The 21,617-nt window shown below is 42.4% G+C and overlaps 1 protein-coding gene across 1 annotated transcript; it reads right to left on the bottom strand.

The window, feature by feature from the left end:
- Window positions 1–2,088: 2,088 nt before the first annotated feature.
- SLC25A33 (solute carrier family 25 member 33) lies at window positions 2,089–20,818 on the bottom strand. Its single transcript, XM_074924788.1, has 7 exons — window positions 20,692–20,818; window positions 11,473–11,652; window positions 7,726–7,803; window positions 6,123–6,223; window positions 4,945–5,011; window positions 3,332–3,612; window positions 2,089–2,653 (listed from the first exon to the last, which is right to left on the bottom strand). The coding sequence occupies exons 1-7, from the start codon at window positions 20,739–20,741 to the stop codon at window positions 2,451–2,453; spliced, it is 960 nt and encodes a 319-aa protein (XP_074780889.1). The 5' UTR covers window positions 20,742–20,818; the 3' UTR covers window positions 2,089–2,450.
- Window positions 20,819–21,617: the final 799 nt, after the last annotated feature.

Below are 21,617 nucleotides of genomic sequence, written 5' to 3'. Positions count from 1 at the left end.
TTCAGAAATTCTATTAGCTCCCAATATAGCTTATTAACCCTCTATCAAATTAAGACTAATTCTGTCAGGGTTGGTAGCAAAGCTTAAAGAACCAGACCAAAAATCCAGAATTCCCACTTTTCCATCAGATTTAGGCAGAACAAAAATTTTTTCACTTTCTCTCTTGCTAAGTCCCAAACTCCTCACAAGCGTTTTGAGTTCCCTCCCCTCATTCTCAAAAGATATCTGCAGTCTTACACATTTCTGATTTCAGAAGTGAGCTAGTGTACTGTTAAGTACAGAGTAATACTAATTTAAGAAAGTGAATCTCAGAAAATGTTTCAAAGTAGCAGCAAAAGTGTCCTAGTTCTCAAAAATAGAAACAGCACTGTATGACGGTTTTGACTCCTGTAAGACTGAAGCTTTTACTGCTCATCGTCTCCATAAAAAAAGCCATGCCAGTTTTTAGTTACTCAAGTTTCCTATTTTAGCTTGGGGGTAACGTGATATGTTCTTTACAGTACACCATAATAGAAATCAGTTATTTTTGCAGTTTTGCCTCATAATGAGGTATACACACGTTCTACCCTCTTTGCATTATGTGCCTCCATCACACTGATGTCAAATATGACCTCAAGTCCCATTCATCAGCTACGTTCTAACAAGAACAAACGTGAAGGTTTGAATTCAGTTATCAACCCACTATATTTCTGAAAAAAAAAAATACTAGCACGAAAACTTTATGTTGTAAAAGCCCTACTCACTACTAGGCTGTTTCTTAATGCTTTGCACGATCCAAGTCCAACCACCACCTCAGCTGTATGTGGTCCTTGAAGTCAAAGATGTCTGTAAGCACTTGTTTATGCTCAAGAACTCAACACCTGCTCAAATCATGAGGAGCTCATTGTTCAGCTCAACAGCAGGGAAGACTAACGTTGGGCTCAAATGCTGTAGTGTTTGTCTCAGCTGCCAAAGCAAATGACACTAATGAATAGGAGAGCATGGTATGGTCAAAACAAAACACAAATCTACCCATTTGCGTACTAAAATATTTTATCCTGCACTATCAGTAATTATTCATCTACAACACTTTAACTGCAAGGTACTCTCTGCAATACAAGTGGTAGAGACTAATAAAATTAAAAGCATATTCCAGTACTTATGAAAGGACTGATCTCAAGTAGGCAGGATATTTGATTTATAACCGAAGGGTAAGAACTGTACCAGGAGTACTGCTGAAGAATACCCCTTTGATATTGTGTATTTGAAGGGGAGGCAGATACCTAGATGAAACAAGAACTGAAACAGGCTGCACTAAGCTGACGAATCCTTATTTCCTTCAGTAAGAAATCAAGTAGTGGCGGAAAGAAACTATTTACATAGGCTGTGGATTTTTTGGGGGGTTAACTCTAGTGACATGCCCATGAGATAACACAGTATCTCATTCCCATCAGAAGCACTGCTCTACAAGGACATCAAATCAAGAGGGAAGTATTCCTGAGTATCATATTGTAGAGCAGAACCCAGAACTGCATTTATAATCGATAGGTTTGGGACCTATCATCCTCTCTTCCACTCTCCAGACCTCTAGCATTGAAGTATAAGGAAAACAAACAAGCCCCACAGTAGTAAAAAGCTGAGGTCAGGATACAGGACCACGTTACTGCATCTCATGGAATTTCCAAAGGTCAGCCAGGCCACAATCATCAACCATCTTTATGCTCAGTCCTTCCCAAAAGTGAGGTCTAAAAGCCAAGTCATGACAGATGTGTTTACACACACTAGCATAAGCATGTATTCCAAACGCATAGGTGCACACAGTATTGTAATTAATTATTTACTAAAAGCCTCCCACAACCATGTTCCAGCAATAATGCCAGTGTAAGTGGCTTTTCTAAGAGATTCTGGTGTGCTTGTTTCATACTACCAAAACAGAGAAAAGTACTACACAATTGTCCTACTTGAACACTCCAGGATGTTTACACAGAAATGAATGATGCACCTTAAATAAACCAGAACTCTCAAAGTTATTTGGGCATTAGGCTATTACAGCACTAAAGTGACATGAGTCTAGTGGTAAGACGACGGAGTTTTAAATTTCCAAACCAGTTCTTCTGTTTTAATACAGTTTTAATGAACATCAGTCCAAGAGATCACTTGATAGTATGAGGTACATTCCTTGACCACATATGGCTGTGCTTGAGGAAAAGGACAAATATATACTTAAATTAAATAGTGTAAATTAATTTAGTAGCAGTTTAATTATAATTAAGTTAAAAAAAGTTTTAATTAACTATTAACGTTAATGACTTGAGACCTTTCAGAAAGCATGAATCCAAAAGGAAATATCCAGCAGGTGGTCACAGACTTGTAGTTTTTCCACCAGTGCTGCCACCTGCATCAGTCTCTTTAAGGACTATTTGTTCAATGAAGAAATTGGTCTACAGTCTATAACAGGAGTCTTGGCTCTGCTACTTTGCATGGTCTTCTAACAGATACACAATTAACTCGTAGGTGGACAACACAATGGCTGTGTTTGGTATCTGCCGGATGAGTTGGGCAAAGAGTCCTCTATAGAAGGCGAGATAGCCTTCTTCACGTGCTACCAGACGTGCTGTCTGAATGAAAGTCTTGTATTTAGTGCCTTCTTCTCGCAGCCGTGTCCGTATGACCTCTGCAGAAAGGTAAAACAGAGCCCAAAGTTAACAAAACTTAAACCCTTCTATTGAGAAACATGCTGTTTCTGGGAAAGACATGCAAAACCCAGGGACATGAAAACCTTCCTGTGCCAATCACCTGCCAGTACTTTCAGCCATGGAATCCTGTACACATCACCGTTCAGGCAAGAAGCAAAGTTAAAGATGAGTCCCCTTTCATGTAGAATAAATGGATTATTGGCTCATTCAAGCTACTGTAGAACTAAATGCTTCAGTAATGCTCACATAATCAATATTGCTCTTTCTGTATAACCACAATAACATTCATGTCTATCCAAAAAAAATAACAGCACTCAGCCCACAAGTGTTTCCCACCAGCTGATCACAGAATCCCAAAGGCTGTGGGTACTCAGCTAGATGAGGTTACTAGTGAGAACAGAAGCATCAGGCAATTCAATTTCTTTTTGGCATTATGTGAGTTGTTTTTAAACTAGGAAGCCCCAATCACCAACTATGTGGCTAACTAGGAATGGTGGGACCTGTACTGAAAACGCCAATGTGCACACACACGCCACAGTAACATGCATCTGGCCATTCACACAACTAAGAATTTTACAGCCCTAAACCCCATCACTCGTCTTGGATTACAGGCAACAGCTGTTCTACTGCAGTCATAAATGGAAAAGTTAACATACCGTGAGGATAAGCAATACAAGAGGCACAGCCCTTGGAAACAGCAGCAGCAAACATCAGTCCAAAGAAGTTTGTCGAGTTCCTTTCGGTCCCATTAGGAGAAGGGGGCAGTTGGACTTCCTTTAAGTGCTTTTTTAAACTTTCATAAATAGCAAAGCAGATAATGGTCTCAGAAATCCCAGCATAGGAGGCAGTCAAGCCCCTATAAAAGCCGCGGATACCTTCTGTCTGGTAAACGTATCTAGCACACTGCAAAGCATTCATTGGCTTTGAGCCTCTGACTCTAAAAAACAAACAGAACAGAGCATATAATGAGCCCAAAAAAAGGACTGGTATTAAAAAAACCTTATGGATTTCAACAGTTTTTATAACTACAGAAAAGGTTCTCTGCTAAGTTTTACTCCAAAAATCTTCCAGGAAAGCTATGTAGAGCAGGACTGTCATGCTAAGAGCACACACTGGGCTTTGCTAATTCACTAGTACATACTCAGCATAATTTTTTCAGCTCAAGTTATATCCAGTCTGTCACAGTTCACACCAATACTTTAAAAGACAACAAGCACCAAAGGGACACTGCTTGGTGTTAAACTAATAATTCCAGTTAAAGCCAGCTTCAGCAGGCCAAGAGACAGAGGCCTGCTACATGAGAAATGATCCTTCATTTTAAGAGGCAGCACTCAGTTCAAAGGTGCCACCCTGTGAAGTGCTGGAATTAAGTCTCGTAAATTACTTATAAGTTGTGGTGCCTTAAAGAATCCTTCTTATCTGATCCAACATGCCCTTGCAGAAAGGAATTTCCATTCTACACAGTCACATTATTAGCAGAGTCCCTCACTGCTTCGATATCCACCAGTGGCTGTGAATCACTCAACTAAAAGATATTACTGTCAAATTCCCTCTCTGTCTTCAGGAGGTATGTTCAACGGTAATACAATGCTGAAGGAAGCAAAAGGACATTAAACTACTGCAACAGAGCCTTATTGCCTCTAGAACTTCTTACAAAACTAATGTGGCTTCATTAAAATTTAAACCCGTCACCCTGTTTACAGCTGCCTAGCTGTGTAGCAGGAACCTTTGTTTGCTGCAGTAACACACACATCTGTATGATCTAGGATCAGCACAAGTGATGCCACCAAATGGGAAACAGACTGCAACCTCATGCTCAGCCTCCCACATGAGCTCGTCTGATCTTTCCACAGCCTCTGTTATTGCTGCATCAAAGCATTTCAGTCCTTGATATATTTATCCTCAACAACCCCTGAAGTACAGAGGATGATGTAAGCAGGAATCTCAAAGAAAAATAACGCTATGCCCAACTTTACTTGAGGTTTACAGTGAAACCAGAAACTGAACCTAACTCAGCGCTCAAAGCAACTTCCACATTCTTCCCAATAGTAACTACGCATCAAACTGAAGTAGGACACACAGAACCTTAACCATCAGTCAGACCAGGCAGAAGCACGGTGGCTTGAAAGGTGGAATTGAGAGTCAGGGAAACAACCAGGCAAGATCTATCAAAGTACAAAGAGCCATGAGTAAAAACGTGAAAGTTCAGTTTTCCAGAGGCCCCCTTAGCCACTCCACAGCATCCCATCTCCCTCAATCCGTTACTTACTTCCGTTCCAGTTGCATTCTGGTTTTCACCATCCATATAGGATTCATCAGGGAGTTTGTGATAAAGGCTGAAAAAAAAAGAAAAGAAACCCAAAAATATAGCTGATGCATTGCCATGGCCAAGATGAACTTCATACACTGTGCAGTGAGACAGTTCTAGTTACCCGCTCTATCTAGAGGTTTCAAAAGACATGCAGGTGTGGAGCTTACAATCCCTCTGTGGCCAGAGAACCATCTCATGCTAAACTTCAGGAGGCGTCAACCAAGAGCCCTGGAGTTTCTTTAAAAATTCTTCCTTTTAGCACCTATTTTATTATGTACCTCATGTTCCTAAAGACTGCTGTAGCCAAGATACCTTACTTCCTGACTAGATTTTAGAGTCATAAATAAAAAGAGACCTGTGGGGAAAACACACATGTATTAGTCTTCTGTTTTCCCCAAGGCTCTAGGTGGTGCCACTGAGCCATCTCGTTAACAGAATCACCCGTAATTAAGGGGTTAGTTTGGGAAAGATTATTTTTAATGATCACTCAGGTGACTGATGTCTGAACTAGCAGAACTCTTCTGCAGTATTTTTCCTACAAGAACAAACTGTTTTCCCCATCCTGGTAGGAAAAATACAAGATCCTAAAACAATATGGCTAAAACAATATCAAAAGTTTGCTGGTGTCTATTAATATTTTTTTCTTACAGAGACATTACCACAGCACTGCAGCTGGAGAAAAGCTCATCCGAAGTTAGTAAGCAACAATCCAGAAATATTTTAAAGTGCTGAAAAGAAAACCAGTTCCCCTTTAGACAAGGTAAGTTAGGAGCTATAGCAAACTCTTTTTCTGGCATAAACAACCTCAAACTAAGTGTACATTTTCAGAGTGTGCCACTGTACTCATTCATATACCACAATTATCCAGAGCTGTCAGCCCAGACTGGTGGGTTACCCCAGGTCTCGTGCGGACTGAAAGTCCAGTCCTGCCTTATGATTCATCCTACTCGTTTCCCAACTACCGAGAGAGATAGAAGTAGTCTTGTAGCAACAACAGCTTGGAATAAATACTTTAAAGAATGAAGGTGTATCTCGAGGCACACAGATCCCAGTGTATGTACTGCCTGCTACTGGTGAGGGGCTGGACACGGGGGTATTGCTGCAGACCACACGGAAGATGAATTACAAATACATACCTGCAGAACCTGCGGAACAGATGTGCACAGTGTTGCTGTTGGGCACAAAAATGCCATTGAATCGCTCTTTGGCTTTGGAGTAGCATGCAAAATAGACAGCTCTGTGGGGAGAAAAAAAAAAAAAAGATAAAAAAAGCAATGTAATACACACAGCATCAAAGAAGACACATTACTATTCTTCCCGCCCATCTCTCGAAAACCAAGACTTTCTCTCCAAAAAGGCCTCCACATTACTACTTCCATCTACAAAAATATAGGGTTGGGTTTTTTGTCTCCTTACACTGAAGTGCCACTACCCACAGTGTGGAAATATTTCACTTTTGCATCCCGAGATGAGAGACAACATGGTCTTGCAGACAAAGCAAGTTAGATTGCTTTGGCATTAAACACACTTTGTAACTTGGGAATATCACTTTCCCACCTGGAGCCTATGTTTTCCCATACATTTCTTAAGCACTGTAACTGTGTTAGCAGCACTTTGTGCTTTAAACACTTAACCCTGGACTGAAAAAGTTGTGCACACCCCAAATCCCTATGCAATGCATAGGAGTAGAGGAAGCTCAGCTGATCTGCAACAGTCAATATGATGAGTAAGAGACTGAACCAAGTACATTCAGATCACAGCTCCTTGAAGTGAACTGCTAGAAAAATACTGGTGGATATTGGTGGCTACAAGGTGAGAATTTCCCTACAGTACCTTATTCCAATCTTATGGAAGAATATGAAGGAATGGAACAAAAAAGACGGCACGAGTGAATTGAGTGAAAAAGCAGGCAGTGCTGGATTCAAATCCCTGCTGCAAAGATCACCTGTAGAGAGAGAGGATTCCCCACTTCCGGGGGAACATCCTACCTACTGGGCAAGAGGCCAGAGAGGGAGTACACCACGCTTCCACGGTCCTTTTTAACTGGTTCGATTTCAGGCAGAGAACAGCTGCCAATTTCCCAATTGCTAACAAGTTTTAACATTTGCTAGGCACAAAGATCTTCAGCCCTGCCAAGAACGGGACAGTCATAGGCACATGTGGAAACCATTTAGGTGCCCATAAGACTTTCAAATACAAACAAACGGTAGCTACTTCAGTAGTTGCTTTTTTTTAAAAAAAGGGACAGAGACACACCTTCAGGGTTATGTGCCAGCAATGCAGGTCTTTCTCCCTCAGCTGCAGTTTTCCATCTGAGAAGAATTTAGGCAATCAAGGACCAGATAGGTACTCCTCTCCCCTGGCACCTAGCTCCTACTCAGTGTTTGGCAAGAACTTTTATGTATTTGCAGGGAAGTAGCAGAACATATTAGAAAAATGCAAATATTAACCCTATAGATTTTTCTGCACTTCTTTCTCGTTTTCTCAAGCACATGAAAAGTGGCTCTTGCACTGACTTAGAATTTAAGTGCCTTATTTAATCTGCACCTTCCAGTGTTATGCAAGTGTAAAGCAGATTTTTAGAAGTATTTCTTGGTATGCCTATTGTGCAGTATACATGCACAAATCTCAGTTTACAGATGGGAGAACTTCATGACCTATTCTTTTGAATCACAAACATACTGCAACATTTGGATTGGCACCTTAAATATGCCTTTTAGCAATAGTTTAACTATTTACCTTGATGGTGCAACTCCAACCAAGTTTGGACCCAGCCCTCGGAAGAGTGACCTTGGTCCTTCTTTTTCCAGGATTGACCTTAGAATAAAAACAGGGGGAAAAAAAAAAAAGGACAGTATTTGGGTTAAAAGTTATGTTTACTGTTCTGTCAGACTGTCAGTCAAAAGAACTGTACAAAAGCAGTAAGTATTAGCTGTGAAGCTGTTAGCTTTTAAGCTACATCATATACTTGAAAATTACCAGAATTATACACTAGTGAACAAGAGTCACTACACCATAAAACTGCAGTGCACTACAGGCAAATGTGTGTCATATGGGACAAGGTTATCATTTCCATTCTTTGAAAGCTGTCAGAAATTAAATTAAAAGTTTCATGGAGAATCCAGTGATGGCTGACTGATGAACAAAGAATATTTTTGGCATTCTCTGTATCTAAGCAATTCAGGAGTTTGCTTCCTGTATAGAGACACACAAAAAAGATCCTCTTCCCCTTCATAATTACCCAACAACGTGTTTTTTCCCCAGAGTGAAAGCTGAATGTGGCAACCCTACTACAAGCTATGTCTCCCCAGGTAGTTCAGGGATATCTGGTTTTGAGGGCATTCAAAAGAGTTCACATCATTTTTCCCAAGTGAACTCCAGCTGCAGAGGTACCACTGTGAATCACTGTCAGGACTGGACTTCACCATCAGGTCTAAAGCAGGAAGATCACCAAATGACGCTGTCCTGCAGTTCTGAAATTGCTACAGCCCAGGTTTCCAAAGTCATTTCCACCCCTCTTCACTCACACCTTAGAATGCATACTGGGCTAGAACTTCTCTGAAGGAGTAAACTGTCTGGACAGCTTCCCCAGCAGCTGCCAAGTTCTGTACAACACCTCACTAAAGTGCCCTATTAAAAAAAACTTACCTTACAAATTTCTTGCACTACTAACAGTAGACATATCTACAAGCAAAACACTAGTTAACAGCCAAGTATTTGCCAGTGGAAGCCAGATACAGTCCAGCAATCCCTGGGATTTCAGTGCACAACCTGCTAGACAGCAGCCCTGTTAACTGAACTCACCATGTGAAAACCATGCAAGAAAATCCAGATAACCCCGGGCTCCACGGGTAGTTCACGTGCACCTGTTGGAACTGCCAGTTTTTCAGAATTTGCTTTCTAGGTCATTAGCACTGTTGAGAAAGTTCTCCACAGATTCCAAAACCAAGCTCATTAGACAAGAGAAGATACAGGAGCTTCTGAAACTCTTTTTCTGCAGCAGAGTTGAACTTTCTGTGTAAACTCCAGGGCTGAGTGTCTCCAAGGAGACAGATCCACCAACTACTTGTTCTTTGTCACTTAACAGTCACGACTGCAGATTCCAGCTGGGGTGACTCATCAGAATCTTAAATGGATTAGACAAAAACAGCCTGTCCTTCTGGAGTGCTTTCTATTCAGCAGCAGGCTTAACCTGCACTCCTGAGCACCTACTTTCTTTCTATTTACAGCAGTTAAGGGGCTTTCATACCCAACACCTTTAACAGAGCAATTTTATATGTAGGGCTCTAATGGCTGCTTCTTTAGCCATACAATTTTCCCAAACCAGAAGGCCCAAGTCATGTCCAGTTTGGCAATGCATACATGACCAGAATTGAGCAAGGGCTGGAAGACTAAAAGCAAGACACCTAACCACTTCTTTTTTATATATGTTTGTATTTTATCAAAAAGATCATAATAGCACTATCTGTTCTTCATAGATGCTGCCTGCAAGGGAATGACAGCATAAAGATTTTGTTCTCACTTCTCAATCCTCTGAAGTAAGCAGGTCGAAAAGTCGGTGATACATGCAGCTGAGCAATTCCTGAAGTGAAATGAAATCAAGATCATAGTCACCAAATTTAATGAGCTTAATAAATAAATTTTAAAAGGTTGACCCAATTTTAAACCATCTCCTCTCTTAAAAAAGAAAAAAAAAAAAGACAACCCCAGGAAAGGATAGACCAAGAAGATGAGTTAAGAGCCTCATGCCTTGAAGTTTTCACTTTCTTTAGTTACAGCTGCCTAAAGTCCAATGCTGCAGGGTGAAAAGATAGCAAGGGAAAGGAGATGAAAATCAAAGGCAACTGGCACTACCTCACATTTTCAGTCACGAATTGATCTAGACTCACCTCTGAATAGACAAAGAAATGTTTGGCAGGGGAAAGAAGCACTGTTTACAATACAGAAACTCAAGTCCCAGAATGACTCTAGCCAGATAGTTCTGCAGAGAATTTGAATTAGCACTGTACTGTTATATAAGTGTGCAGCTTCTCCCCAGGCAATCTGCCAAGCGTGTTGGCCTTACATAAAATCATTCAACTTGCTTTGCTAGTCACTATTTTCTTTGGCATTTCTGCTACCTGATCTAAACAAGACCTCTCTGCATCACCCTGGGGTGCCCAATGATCCAAATAAACTCACTTCACTTGCATGAGTTCTGAAGCACAAGTTTATGGTGCTTTGATATAAAATACAGTAGTAGAGATCTGGACTTTGGAATTGCTGGTAAAACTATTCAGCAGTTGTAAGCTAGATGATTTCACATTTCCTCTTCTTTATGAATACACAGCTGAAAAGGGAACAGCTGGAGCATCAACTGCTGCAGTCTGAACCACAAAGAAAACTTTTAACATAGATCTTAAGTAATACAAATGTATATAAGATGGATGCGTAACAAAAGTCAACATCTAATAGCAGACAGAGGAGAGCTCATAAAGTCAACTGTAGCTGAGGAAAAGACAAAAGCTTCCAATATCCCAATGAGTTTTAGCAAGATTGCTTTTGCCAAAAGTGTCCTTCCCCCACTCCCACAAGTTTCAGTCACAGATCATTCACACAAGAGTTCAGACAAGCATAAGGGAGGTCATCTGGTTCAAGCTCATGCTCAAAGCAGGGCCAGCTTCAAAGACAGATGAGGGAATGACATCCATCACTAAGTGCAGAGAATCAGAAATCTCTTCCAATGCTGGTCCATTAACGTGAAGGAAAGGCTACAGGATCTCACTTTTATATGATGCTTCAAAGAGAGAACGCCTCAAGAAAGGAATTAAAACTTCTCTCCATCAAACAGGTAAATAGCACGGGCAGCAATAGCAACAAGCAGCTCTACTAGCTACTCAAAGCAAACTGGGAATGGCTCCAGGAAAAAGAAAAAGACATTTTATATGGCTTATTCAGTTCTTCAATCATTTGCCAAGAACTGGCCCCAGCTAATAAGGATTACCTGTTCCAATGCTCAAAGGAGACAGTAAACATGATTATTCCCAATAAGAGACAAAAAAGAACTTCTCAGTGTTGAAGAAAAAGCCCTTTCCTCCAGAATATTTTCTGTGATAGTTCCCACAAGCTAAGGCATATCAAGAGTTTACAGTATGTCCTGTGTATTGATCCCCAAGAAATCACAGCTACCAAGAAGTCTAAATGTGAGGAAACAATTTTAAAATAACACCTCCAGACACTTATTCAAATCAATTCACTTTGCAAAGTTTCTAAGTGGTGGAAACAAATTTCTGTGGAACTTCAAAGAAATGTTCAGGCATCTTGAATATGTATATGTTTTTAAAAGAACAATTTATTTTTCTACTGCAGAAGGCAGAAACCCATCTGACATGAATCCTTCCAGTGCAAGTCTGAAGCAAAATTTGCATTCAGTGTTTGCACAGAGGAATTGAAACTCAGATCACTGGTGTCAAGCAACATGGAATAACAGGAGGAGCAGGTACTCACTTGAGAACACTAAAGAGCCCAGGTGATACAGATGTTGGCCTGACCATTCCTTCACCACTGATGGTCCCCAGCTGGACTTGTGGGTAGTAGACAGCCCGGAAGGCTAGCTTTGAAGACTGGAGCCTAGTCTTTATTACCTCTAAGGGACAGGTAAAGATGGCACCAACTGTTCCTCCACATCTGTAAAACACAATTTAAACAGAAGACAGAGTCAGGAAAACATAGCTGCACAGATGCGTCAAATCACAGCATGGCGTGTAAGTAAAATCATAAGACTTGTCTCCAGTTGCTCCGCATTGTGGACAAATTATTAGGAAGCAGGGCAGTTTTGACATAGGCAAGGGAGACTGTTCCCAGGCCCAGGGGGAGAGGGAGAGAAGGTTGAGAAACTGTTACAATGATCACGTGTAATGATGAGATTGGTAAACACAAAGATGATACCCAGCACTAACAAAAAATCCCTGACTGACCATCTGCTGGTCCCATGTTCTGCCAGGACTTGGAATTCTGCCTGTAAAAACTTCAGAAGCATCCATGTTTCAGAGGTTGTTGTCCTAAAACAGACATACTCTTGGATGGATTTTTCTTATGGGAAGCAGGAAACTGGCAGATGAGAACAAGCCACAGGGGATTAGGACAGTCACTATAGACTGAAAACACAGCAATATAATTCTTCACGATTTCAGTACTTGTGACTAAACCAGCTGTTTACAGAAGTAGCAAATATCAAAACTACACTAAGTTAGGCCCTCTTAAAAACAATGGATATCAACTTTGGGGGGGGGGCTGGGGAGAAGGAAGATGCAAGGATGAGAGGGAGGGTGGGAAAGCAGAACAGGACCAAAAGGCTACTGAAGAACAGAATTCCCATACTCTGATAACAGAAGGACAAAAATAAAATACACACACACACACGTGTGTATGTGGGCTCCTATACATACACACATATATATAAAAACATATATATATAAAGAACAAATAAAAGATCCTCTAACAGGCATATATTCATCTTAATGTAGTCAGACTGACCCTCAGAAAAAGCACACTGGGCCAAGAATATAAGGTGTACGAGTCCTGATTTTCATTTTAATCAATGATCTGTAAAGTGACCGGTCAAACTATTTCTCTCTCTGATACTGTTCTTCTTGGGTAATCGAATGTCCCTTCTGTCAAACTTCACAATTTAACATAACACTGAGGTTGGCTAAAAGGTAGTAGATTTAAATTTTATTAATCAAACACGTTGGGATTTAGGAAGACTTAACTAAAGATTTCAGGTTTTTTCTGAGGATGTTTACTACAGTTGGACCTATTGATTAGAAAATATTTTGTTTACAAAAGTGTCAAACCATGCAATTCCTTCAAAAACCTGTGTTTGTGATTTTCCTTAGAAAACACCCTAAGTCAACAACTTTACTACTTGACGTTAATGTGAAATTGTAACTCAAGTAGTTTTCCATGAAAGGGAGATGAATTAAAAAAATAATCCTAACCTTTGTGATGCGCATAGAAAAAAGCATTGCTTGCTAGAGTCCTAAGAACTTTGTATGCACTAATTTGGGAACAGAGATTCATAGAAGGATATTAATAAAGGTACAAGTGGATATTTTCTAAACCCCATCTATACATGAGCTATTTTACTAGGAGAATCTTTTTTTAAACATAAGGAAAAGGGCAATTAAAGAATGGCAGAAAAATCCAAGCTGTAGATACATACTAGTTTATAAATGCTTTATCCAGTAAAGTTCATTTTGTTTGCTGAAACAGTGTGCCTTATATCAAACAGTAACCATTCTGTGCCAAAACCCTGAAGTCCCTGCACTTGCATTAACAGCCTGGCCACCCTAGTTGTACAACCACAAAAATGAAGGTTCTTTGTAAGGTTCAAAAGGACACCCCAGACCACATGGCTGGGGAATACAACTTCCTCACAACAGTTTCCGTGTTCTGCAGGATTCCGTTCAAGTACGTGATCCCAAGCACTATGCTTTTCAGATACAAACACATCCAACAGAAGAAACTGTGTTTTCTCTGAGACTGGCAATATGATATAAGAGCATGCTTCAATGAGTTTCTCCTCTAAGCTCTCGCTTCTTCCTCCTCCCTGCTGAAAGGGGGAAAAAACCCTAAACTAGGGACAATCCATACAACCAAAGTGACAGATATTATAAGAGCGAGCTTTCCCTTCTTCCCTTTTAAACCACCTATGCTTTGACTGTTGAATAAAGTCACAAAGTTGTTTGTGGAACTAGGTACATAGCAGCTGATGTTGTGTCATTTGACTCAAAACCAACAGTGTTCACAGAGACCTTATCAGGCCTCTGATTATTTTGTGTACTGAGCAAGGGCTTGGACACCAGCCTTCTGTTGTGTCAGTACTACTCCAGGGGACAATGTTTCAGTTGATCCTTCTCTGTTTTGTCAGATGCATCTCACATTGCTCTGAAATTAGATCTTGGGGGGAAAAGAGAGGTCGGGAGTGGCTTCTCCAGGAAAAGTTTTCCTGTTCCCACAGCTCACACTTCTAACTTGGAGCAGGAAGTGTTTTGAGGACCCCTCTTGCAGATCCCCAATGTCACCTTTCCTACTATGTATATCCAGTACAAGTATACAATTATGTATGATTAACACTTGACTAATCAACATACTGCAGAGAAATTTTAAGTCTGTGGGAACTTGATGAAGAGAATTTGATTGCCTTAATTCCCAATTCATTTATCCGCCAGCGCTCCAGTACTGTGTTCTCCATCTTCAGTCCTGATTTATTTCACATGTATGAACATTAAACCAATACTTTCGCAGTAACGATTCATGAATTCAGAACACTGAAACTCCATTTGCTGAATTTTCTGAATTACCAGCTGCTCAGTCTAGAGTGGCATCTTGCCATACAATTTTTTAGCCTTTCTGGCATATTCCCTCCTCCATCAGCTGTCTCCTTCCCTTCCTAGCCCACTCCTTGCCTTTGATCCTTTCAGTTTGATAACTCAGTTAATTTATCCAGCCTTTAATATTTAAGTACTTCTGGTAATATATATATAATCCTCTGATATTCAACACAATGAGTGAATATCTGCATTGTTTTAACAGCTCAGAGTTTATGTTGTCAGTGTGACATTTAAGAAAACAGCATTATCTAAGATGGCAATTCTCAGAATGTCAACAGGATACATACATTCTGTCCCAAATATAAATACGCAACAGATAGCTCAATTAAGGACTTTGATGGACTGGGCAGCTCTTTCAGATGAGCTGATTTCCCTCCACATGGGAATTCTATGCATCATACCCTGGTGTTGCTCTATTCCCTGGAAAGATGGCTGAAAAATAACACACTATGCATAAAAGAAGCACTTTGTATTCCTATGGTGTTCCGAAAGCCTACATCTGGGAAGAAAGGGGAAACAACCAGCTTCCCTCAGCTACATAAACAGCCATAAACCCTGAAAGATTCAAACCGCAAATATGAAGTCAGACAAGTTTTATTTGGGAAAATCTTATGCTGCAAACAAGGCAAACCCTCCAAGTCTTCACACTGGTTGGAATTGTTTTGGGGGTTTTTTATGCATCAGTGCAGAACTACAGTTCCAGAGATGTTAGGCAGTGTTTACTGTACTAGCCTCTTGCAAAAATCCCCAAACAATGTCTCAATCTGTCCTTAGTCAAAAGACAGAAACCTCTCCTAGAAACAAAACACTATGGTAGAGTATCTTCAACAGGTCACAACGGCAAGCACAGAACAAGAGGTTCCCAGCTACGCTCTGCAAGTATCACAGAGAGAAAATCTCTTCCATGTGAGACACACAACAGTTCATCAGCTTTGGGCTGTCCCTTACTGCCAGAAAAACAGTATTTGTACTTCAGGCTTTGAATGCCCCCTCTAGTACATGATGGGCCAGGTGTATCTTGCCATTACAGCAGTAAAATACAGCTCTCTGCTTTGTGATGTTCAAAAGGGACTAAGAAAACCTCTGGTTTGCGAATACGAAACATAGTTTGTGTTATGGAGATACATAACATACTATACTTTAACAGCTTCCATAAAAAGAAAACACTGTTTAAAACACATGCCAAGGATGCACATCTCAAAATCCAATTCCAATTTTTCGCTTGCTGCCAGCTTTCTATCTTTACAAAGTCCACCCCAATGACTTGCATTTGAAATAAACTCTCAGCACCCACTAGCAGAAGTGATATAGATGCCAAGAATCTTAAGAGTAGGGCTTACTTCATCTGTCCTACATGTAATGACAGAGCAGTATTCTTAATACGAATAACACCACAATGCTGAATGCTAAAGGAAGTTCTGCAAAACAAAACCAAACATAAAAAGCACCCAAACCTTTAATGATCTTTCAGTAGATTACCACTGTCTTTACCAAGATCAGAAGCAAAGACGATGGGCTGCTTGGTTAGAGCAATCATAATTTATAATCAGCCTGACACATTTTGCTGTGTGAGCAGTTGAAATTACCTTCTTCTCAAGCGACAGCAACTACTCTCAACATTTAACAGGGAACTTTTGACACCAGTCAAGTGAAACACTTGCAAGAGAAGTATTAGTGCAAATACTCTGGCAACTATACTTAATGGGTCACTTTACCAACCAAGCTGACAAGCATACCTGAATTCATGCTTCATGGATGGCACCACGTATGGCTTTAAATGTCAAAATACACCTTGGGAAATCATTTGGTACGAGTGAATGGACCTGGCCCCCCCGATGGATTGAGAAGCCTGTAGAGCTGCCCGAACACAGCTGCAAGACTATGTCTCACTGAATTCAGTGGCACAGGCTGGGATTCAGCACTACCAGTGCACAGTATTATCTGCTTCCCTGCCTGTGACAGAATCATGCCCAAGGTGGCAGATATGGAAATCCCAAAGTGAGCAGTATATGTGCAGCAAGTGTGACAAGTTTTAAATGAGATTGCATTTATGATAGAAATTTCATTCTGTTTTTCTAAAACGTACCACATGCTCTAGCAAGACATGCACACCATAAACAGCAAAGCAGGTTCTATCTCTGCTATTTCATTACTGCATCATCAAGACCGCAAACAAAAGCTGCTGCATTCTCAGATGCCAGAGGAAAGTGAGTACAGACTCAAAGCAAGCTGTTCCTAACACCTTAATTTTGAGCTAGGCATTCAATAAATTTCCAGCTAATAATGTTATGGGGTGTAGATAATCCTGTAAGCACTGTGTTCCTTGAGCTGATACACAGTTAGCGAATTATGTAATGCCCATGAGAACCTAAATTAGGTAGAGGGCTGGAAGACAGTCAGTCCCATCATCCACTCTGGCTGTCCTGGCCCACACACAGTACAGCAGACACATATGCTTCAGGTGAAGGCTGCTTCTCTCCATTTTACAAATGGAAACATTATTTCCCAAATGGATTGTCAGCATTAGCATGTCGCTTAACAATTAACATCTGTGGGAGCTATATACCAGTCCCTTTCCCCACAACTTGTTTGGTTACTAATTTGGGGACTAACATTTCATCAGTTCTGGGACCGGTACTAGACACTCAGGCAAACCCAGGTCCAATTCAACACTTTAAACAAGGCTTTCAGCAATCAAGTGCATCCAACACCTCTCAGCTGCCACTGAGACAATCAACCTGTGCCCATGGAGACAGATGTCACTATGTCCTCAGTTCAAAGCCGCTTGATGTCACCAACCTTCCCAAAGTACGTTTCCAACTCTTTTACAGGTGGCTTAAGCAAGCTTTGGTATCTAAGGTTGCTTTGCAGAGCCACAGGAGCAAGGGAGTTACAGACTTTGGCCTCAAAACCGAGACAGAAAAAAAGTCACAAACATGGTTTCATTCAAACAAACAGTCCCCCCAGTTCAAAACCAAACTACTAAAGAATACATACCGCACAGTATCTATATGAAATCAAGATAAAACCTTTGTTCCCAGTTTTTAGTCTTTGTTGGTTCTATGGAGGGCATTACAGCTTCTAAATACCACTTCCTAGGAAATCCCTGTGGTAAACAGTATTAGTCCAGCTGGAAAGACAACAGGGAGTAACCTCTGCTGCAGCCCAGTCCACAATTTTTCCCAAAGAAAAACAAGCAACAACTGCACTGACTTCAGCAGGGAAACAGGACCCCAGCCTTGTAAACATGCTCACATCTGTTGTGCAACTCGGGCATCACTCTCTTTGCTGCTTCTGAAATGTTCCCTGGCGTCAGAGTCATCTCCCCAACAAAATGCCAAGACCCTTTGGTTTGCTGTTACTGTAAGCCTTAAAAGGAACCAACAGAAACAAAAAGGAAGCCAGTGAAACTGTCTGCCTGTAATGTTGGCTAATACAAAGCCATCTCTTTCAACAAATTGACAGTACTTTCTAATATTTAAGTGCATTTCATCACCCCATAGCCTCTGAAGTTTTAAACACTTCTATTCTGGCCATTAAAGTTATCTGAGGCTGGCCTGCCTTCTTTGTGCACACATAAGTTTTACATCGTCTTACACTGACCCCGCACCCCATCCTCACCTCCACAGGAAGCTATCGGAATACCAGTAATATCTCTTACCAAAATTATTTCAAGTGAATGGGCTGCTCTTGCTTTAGCTGCAAAAAATACAATTGAATGAAGGTTATCATCTTACACAACCTATAGAGTATTCTGAACTTCCAACAATTGCTTCTGCTGGAGGGATAATTTTATCCAAGGTCCTGGTTCTGCAAGCAGCTTTATGTCAAATACAACCCCTTTATTATAATAGGGTTCTCTGAAAGAAAGAACAAAGGTAAAGGTATTTGAAGGACTGAGGAAGGACCTCAGAGATTATCACTCAAGCACTAAAACACTAACAATGCTAAAATTCCTTCAATGATGTAACAGATGTAGCAAAATATTATCACAGCTGAGCTCCTTTAATCAGATTTTATTGAGCAGGCATCCTTTATCACTCCTAAAAACTGAAATGTGTAAGGCAGACATGACCCAGAGCCTCATATCAAATATGATTTGGGTCTCTTGCCTGCCTATGGGCTGGCTGGTCCACACCCCTCCAGACACATCATGTATTTGCTATCGCATTTCTTACATGGAGAGAAAGGTGGTTTACTAGCTTGGGCAACAGTTCAAAACTGATTGTTCAATTTCTTATTCTATGCAGTTAGCCCCAAGAAGTCTGCATTTCTCACTCGGAAAGCAGACTATAGCATTAATAGATATGTACACGCACACGATACAGAGATTCAGGGCCTTGAACTGGGAATCTGAAACAAACTGTTTGGATGGTGGGTGGGTGTGTGATGAACCAAACACTTCAGCACTGGCTGGTGCACGGGAAGGTTAAGAAGGTTAAATTTGCCGTCTCATTTTTCCTTCTGTAACATCAGAGCAAGATAAATGATTGCACACTTTTCCGTGTCTCTGTAAATAACAAGATCTGCAGAACAAGAATCAGGTCCAGCAACGAACATCTAAAAGCCTGTATACCCTAAAAGCCCATCTCTTTCCTCTGTGCTGTATTTTCATCGCTGCTTTAGCAAGAGATCAAACCACAGTGGCCAGGATGATATTCCCTGATGTGTTTCCAGTCTTTCCCCCCATGTTTCTAAAGATCAGATTGGACCTGGTGACCTCCTAGGCGTGCTGCAGAAAAAGGTTGTTTGCTAGGATTCCTGGAGAAGGTACAGGGTACATTAAACAAGTAAGGAAGATGTTGATCAACCAGTACTAGATTAAAACACTGATTAATTTAAAATTCCTATTTATTTATAGTCTGATGAGTTGCGTGAGGACACCTAGAGTTCCGAGTAGGCATTGTTACTATTCAAACAAGCTGCATGTGTACATTCAGGTCCAGTTTCTGTCACGGGCTTCATGTACTACTCAATGTACTTCATGTACTACTTCGTGTACTACTACGTGGGGGAGGCGGGGGAAAGAAAGGACTTAACACATACCACCCAAGTCAGCTGAAGGGCAGGGTCTCTGAAAAACTTGGTTTTGTTGGGTTTTATATTAAATGAACTTACTGCTCCAAGGATGTGTCAGAGGAGACTGAAGTCTCCTGTTTAGCAACAGAAGAAACAATGGTCTACCCTTAAAACAGATTTAAACTAACAATAGGTTTCATGTGGGCTTCCTAACAATTGTCAGCTGACAAGCACTGCAGAATATCTCTACTACTTTGTTCAAACTATTAGAAAAAGATTAAAACAAAATATTTCTGATAAGGACTGAAGTCCATACAACAGCACTTACTATGTGCTTAACAGATGATTTTTTAAAATTTATATTTTAATTTACATCATAGAACTATCTTACTGGACTACTATTAAAATTACTGCAATAAGTTAATTCACAAGGCTTTTTAGGAGGGGTTTTAGTTGGTGTCTTGTGGGGTGGGGTTGTTACTTTAAGCTTTTAACACAACAAAACTATAAGTTTACAATTCCCTGCAAGAACTTAAGAGGCCTGGCGTGCCAGGCCACTTACTCAGAAGTACCAGCACCTTCTCTAACTCTCTTCCCTCCCATCTTTTTTCCCTTTTTGGAGGGCTTGGTTTTCAGTTTAATAATATGGACTGGACAGTTACACAGCCTCCACTATTAACTGTCACCTACGCAGAGCTTATCGAAGCGTCCTCCAGAGACATTCCTTTACAAAACCAAGCTATGCTCCATTAAAAAGCATAAGCCTGCTGTCTGGAGAATGCTTTTTGGATGACATCCCTCAGTTCCTGCTTGATCCAGCAGGAGCCACATACGAGGGCAGGATTTGGAGTAAAGTGTTTCATTTAACAGAGCTGGATGCCAGAGCGATGTAAGATTTTGAAATTATATACAGCTAAATGTCACAGCAGCGCAGCGCTGACCTCAAGTCGCACCACGATCCTTCGTGACCTCTCCCGCTTGCCTGGCGAGGGATGCACGTTCTAATTCTGGAAAGGCCCCGCTTGCCGCGCCGCCTCCACGCGGGCAGCGAGGAGAAAGCCGCCCGGCTGCCACGGGAACGGGCACGCAGGTCCGCGAGGGAGACGACGGCAGAGGCGCGGGCTGCGCTCGGCGCCCGCAGGCCGTTACCGTGTCGCCGGCCGGCGGGCAAGGGGGGCCGCCGCCCGCCCGCCCCTCGCCCGAGGACAGCGCCCAGCACCCCGGCGGGGAGCCGCCGCCGCCCCCCTCGCTGAGGGGCCTCCACCGCGGCGTCACCCCGCGCCCAGCCCTAAGCCGCGGCGGCCGCACTCACCCCCCGGCGAAGAGGTGCAGCAGCGTGTTCTCCTGCGGGGCGCCCGCCATGCTGCCGCCGCCGCCTCAGGCTCCGGCTCCCCGCGCGGGAGCGGGAGGCGGAGGCCCGGCCGCGGTGCGCACGTGACGCCAGCGGGCGGTGCGGGGTGCGGCAGGGCCGAGCGGCCTCCCCGCGGGCAGCAGCGGCCCCTGGCGGCCGGGAGGGCGGGGGCCGAGCGGCGGAAGGACACGGGGCGGAGGAGCGCCGTGGCGCGGCTCCGCGGCCGCGGGAGGCGCCGGCAGAGGCTCCGCGATGGCGGCGGCGGCCGCGCGCTCTGCTCAGCCCGCGGGGGCCTGGCGCCGAGGGACAAGGCGGTCCCCACGGAGAAGCGGCAGCCCCTGCGTACAGAGCCCTGCACATCACCTGCGCCTCCCTGGCGCTCAGCCCGTTCCTCAGAGCGCGCCTGCGCGGTGCCTGAGCCGGGGCTGAGGCTCAGGTGGGCTCTGGGCCCAGGTTTCCAGTGTATGCCTGCCCTCGGGTATGGCTGTGAGGTAAACTGGCACATAGAGAACGCTCAGACTGGTCCGTCGTGGTGTGAGCCACAGACACGCACAGCTCCATCGCTGTCAGCCCCCCACCTGTGGCATCTCAGTGCAGAGAAGTTTTGCCTTTCACCATATGTTCTGGAACCCCACACCGCAAGGGTGGAGGGGTTTGGCGCCTTATTTAAACTGAGACCCTGCAAGAAGCACATAGATGTGCCAGATGGGCTGTTGTGGTTTAAACCCAAACACCACACAGCCGCTCGCTCCCCCATCCTGGGGGAAAGGGGGAAGGATGTTGGAGGAATAAGGGTAAGGAGACTCATATTTTGAGATAAAAACTATAATTGAAATGAAATTATAATAATAGTCATAATAGAAAATACAAACAAGTCGTGCACAGTG

This window comes from Athene noctua, chromosome 22 (genome assembly GCF_965140245.1).
Source record: "Athene noctua chromosome 22, bAthNoc1.hap1.1, whole genome shotgun sequence".
Lineage (NCBI taxonomy): Eukaryota > Metazoa > Chordata > Aves > Strigiformes > Strigidae > Athene > Athene noctua.
Note: the sequence above shows the minus strand (reverse complement) of the source record. Positions and strands in the feature narration are given on the sequence as shown.

What these genes read in the sequence shown, in the direction of transcription:
- SLC25A33 (XM_074924788.1), bottom strand. Translation starts at nt 20,741, where the DNA reads ATGGCGGGCGCCCCGCAGGAGAACACGCTGCTGCACCTCTTCGCCGGG. An exon ending in CTGCACCTCTTCGCCGGGGG is followed by an intron (nt 11,653 to 20,691) that starts GTGAGTGCGGCC and finishes TGTGTTTTACAG; the next exon opens with ATGTGGAGGAACAGTTGGTG. An exon ending in GGGCTCTTTAGTGTTCTCAA is followed by an intron (nt 7,804 to 11,472) that starts GTGAGTACCTGC and finishes TTTTATTCTAAG; the next exon opens with GTCAATCCTGGAAAAAGAAG.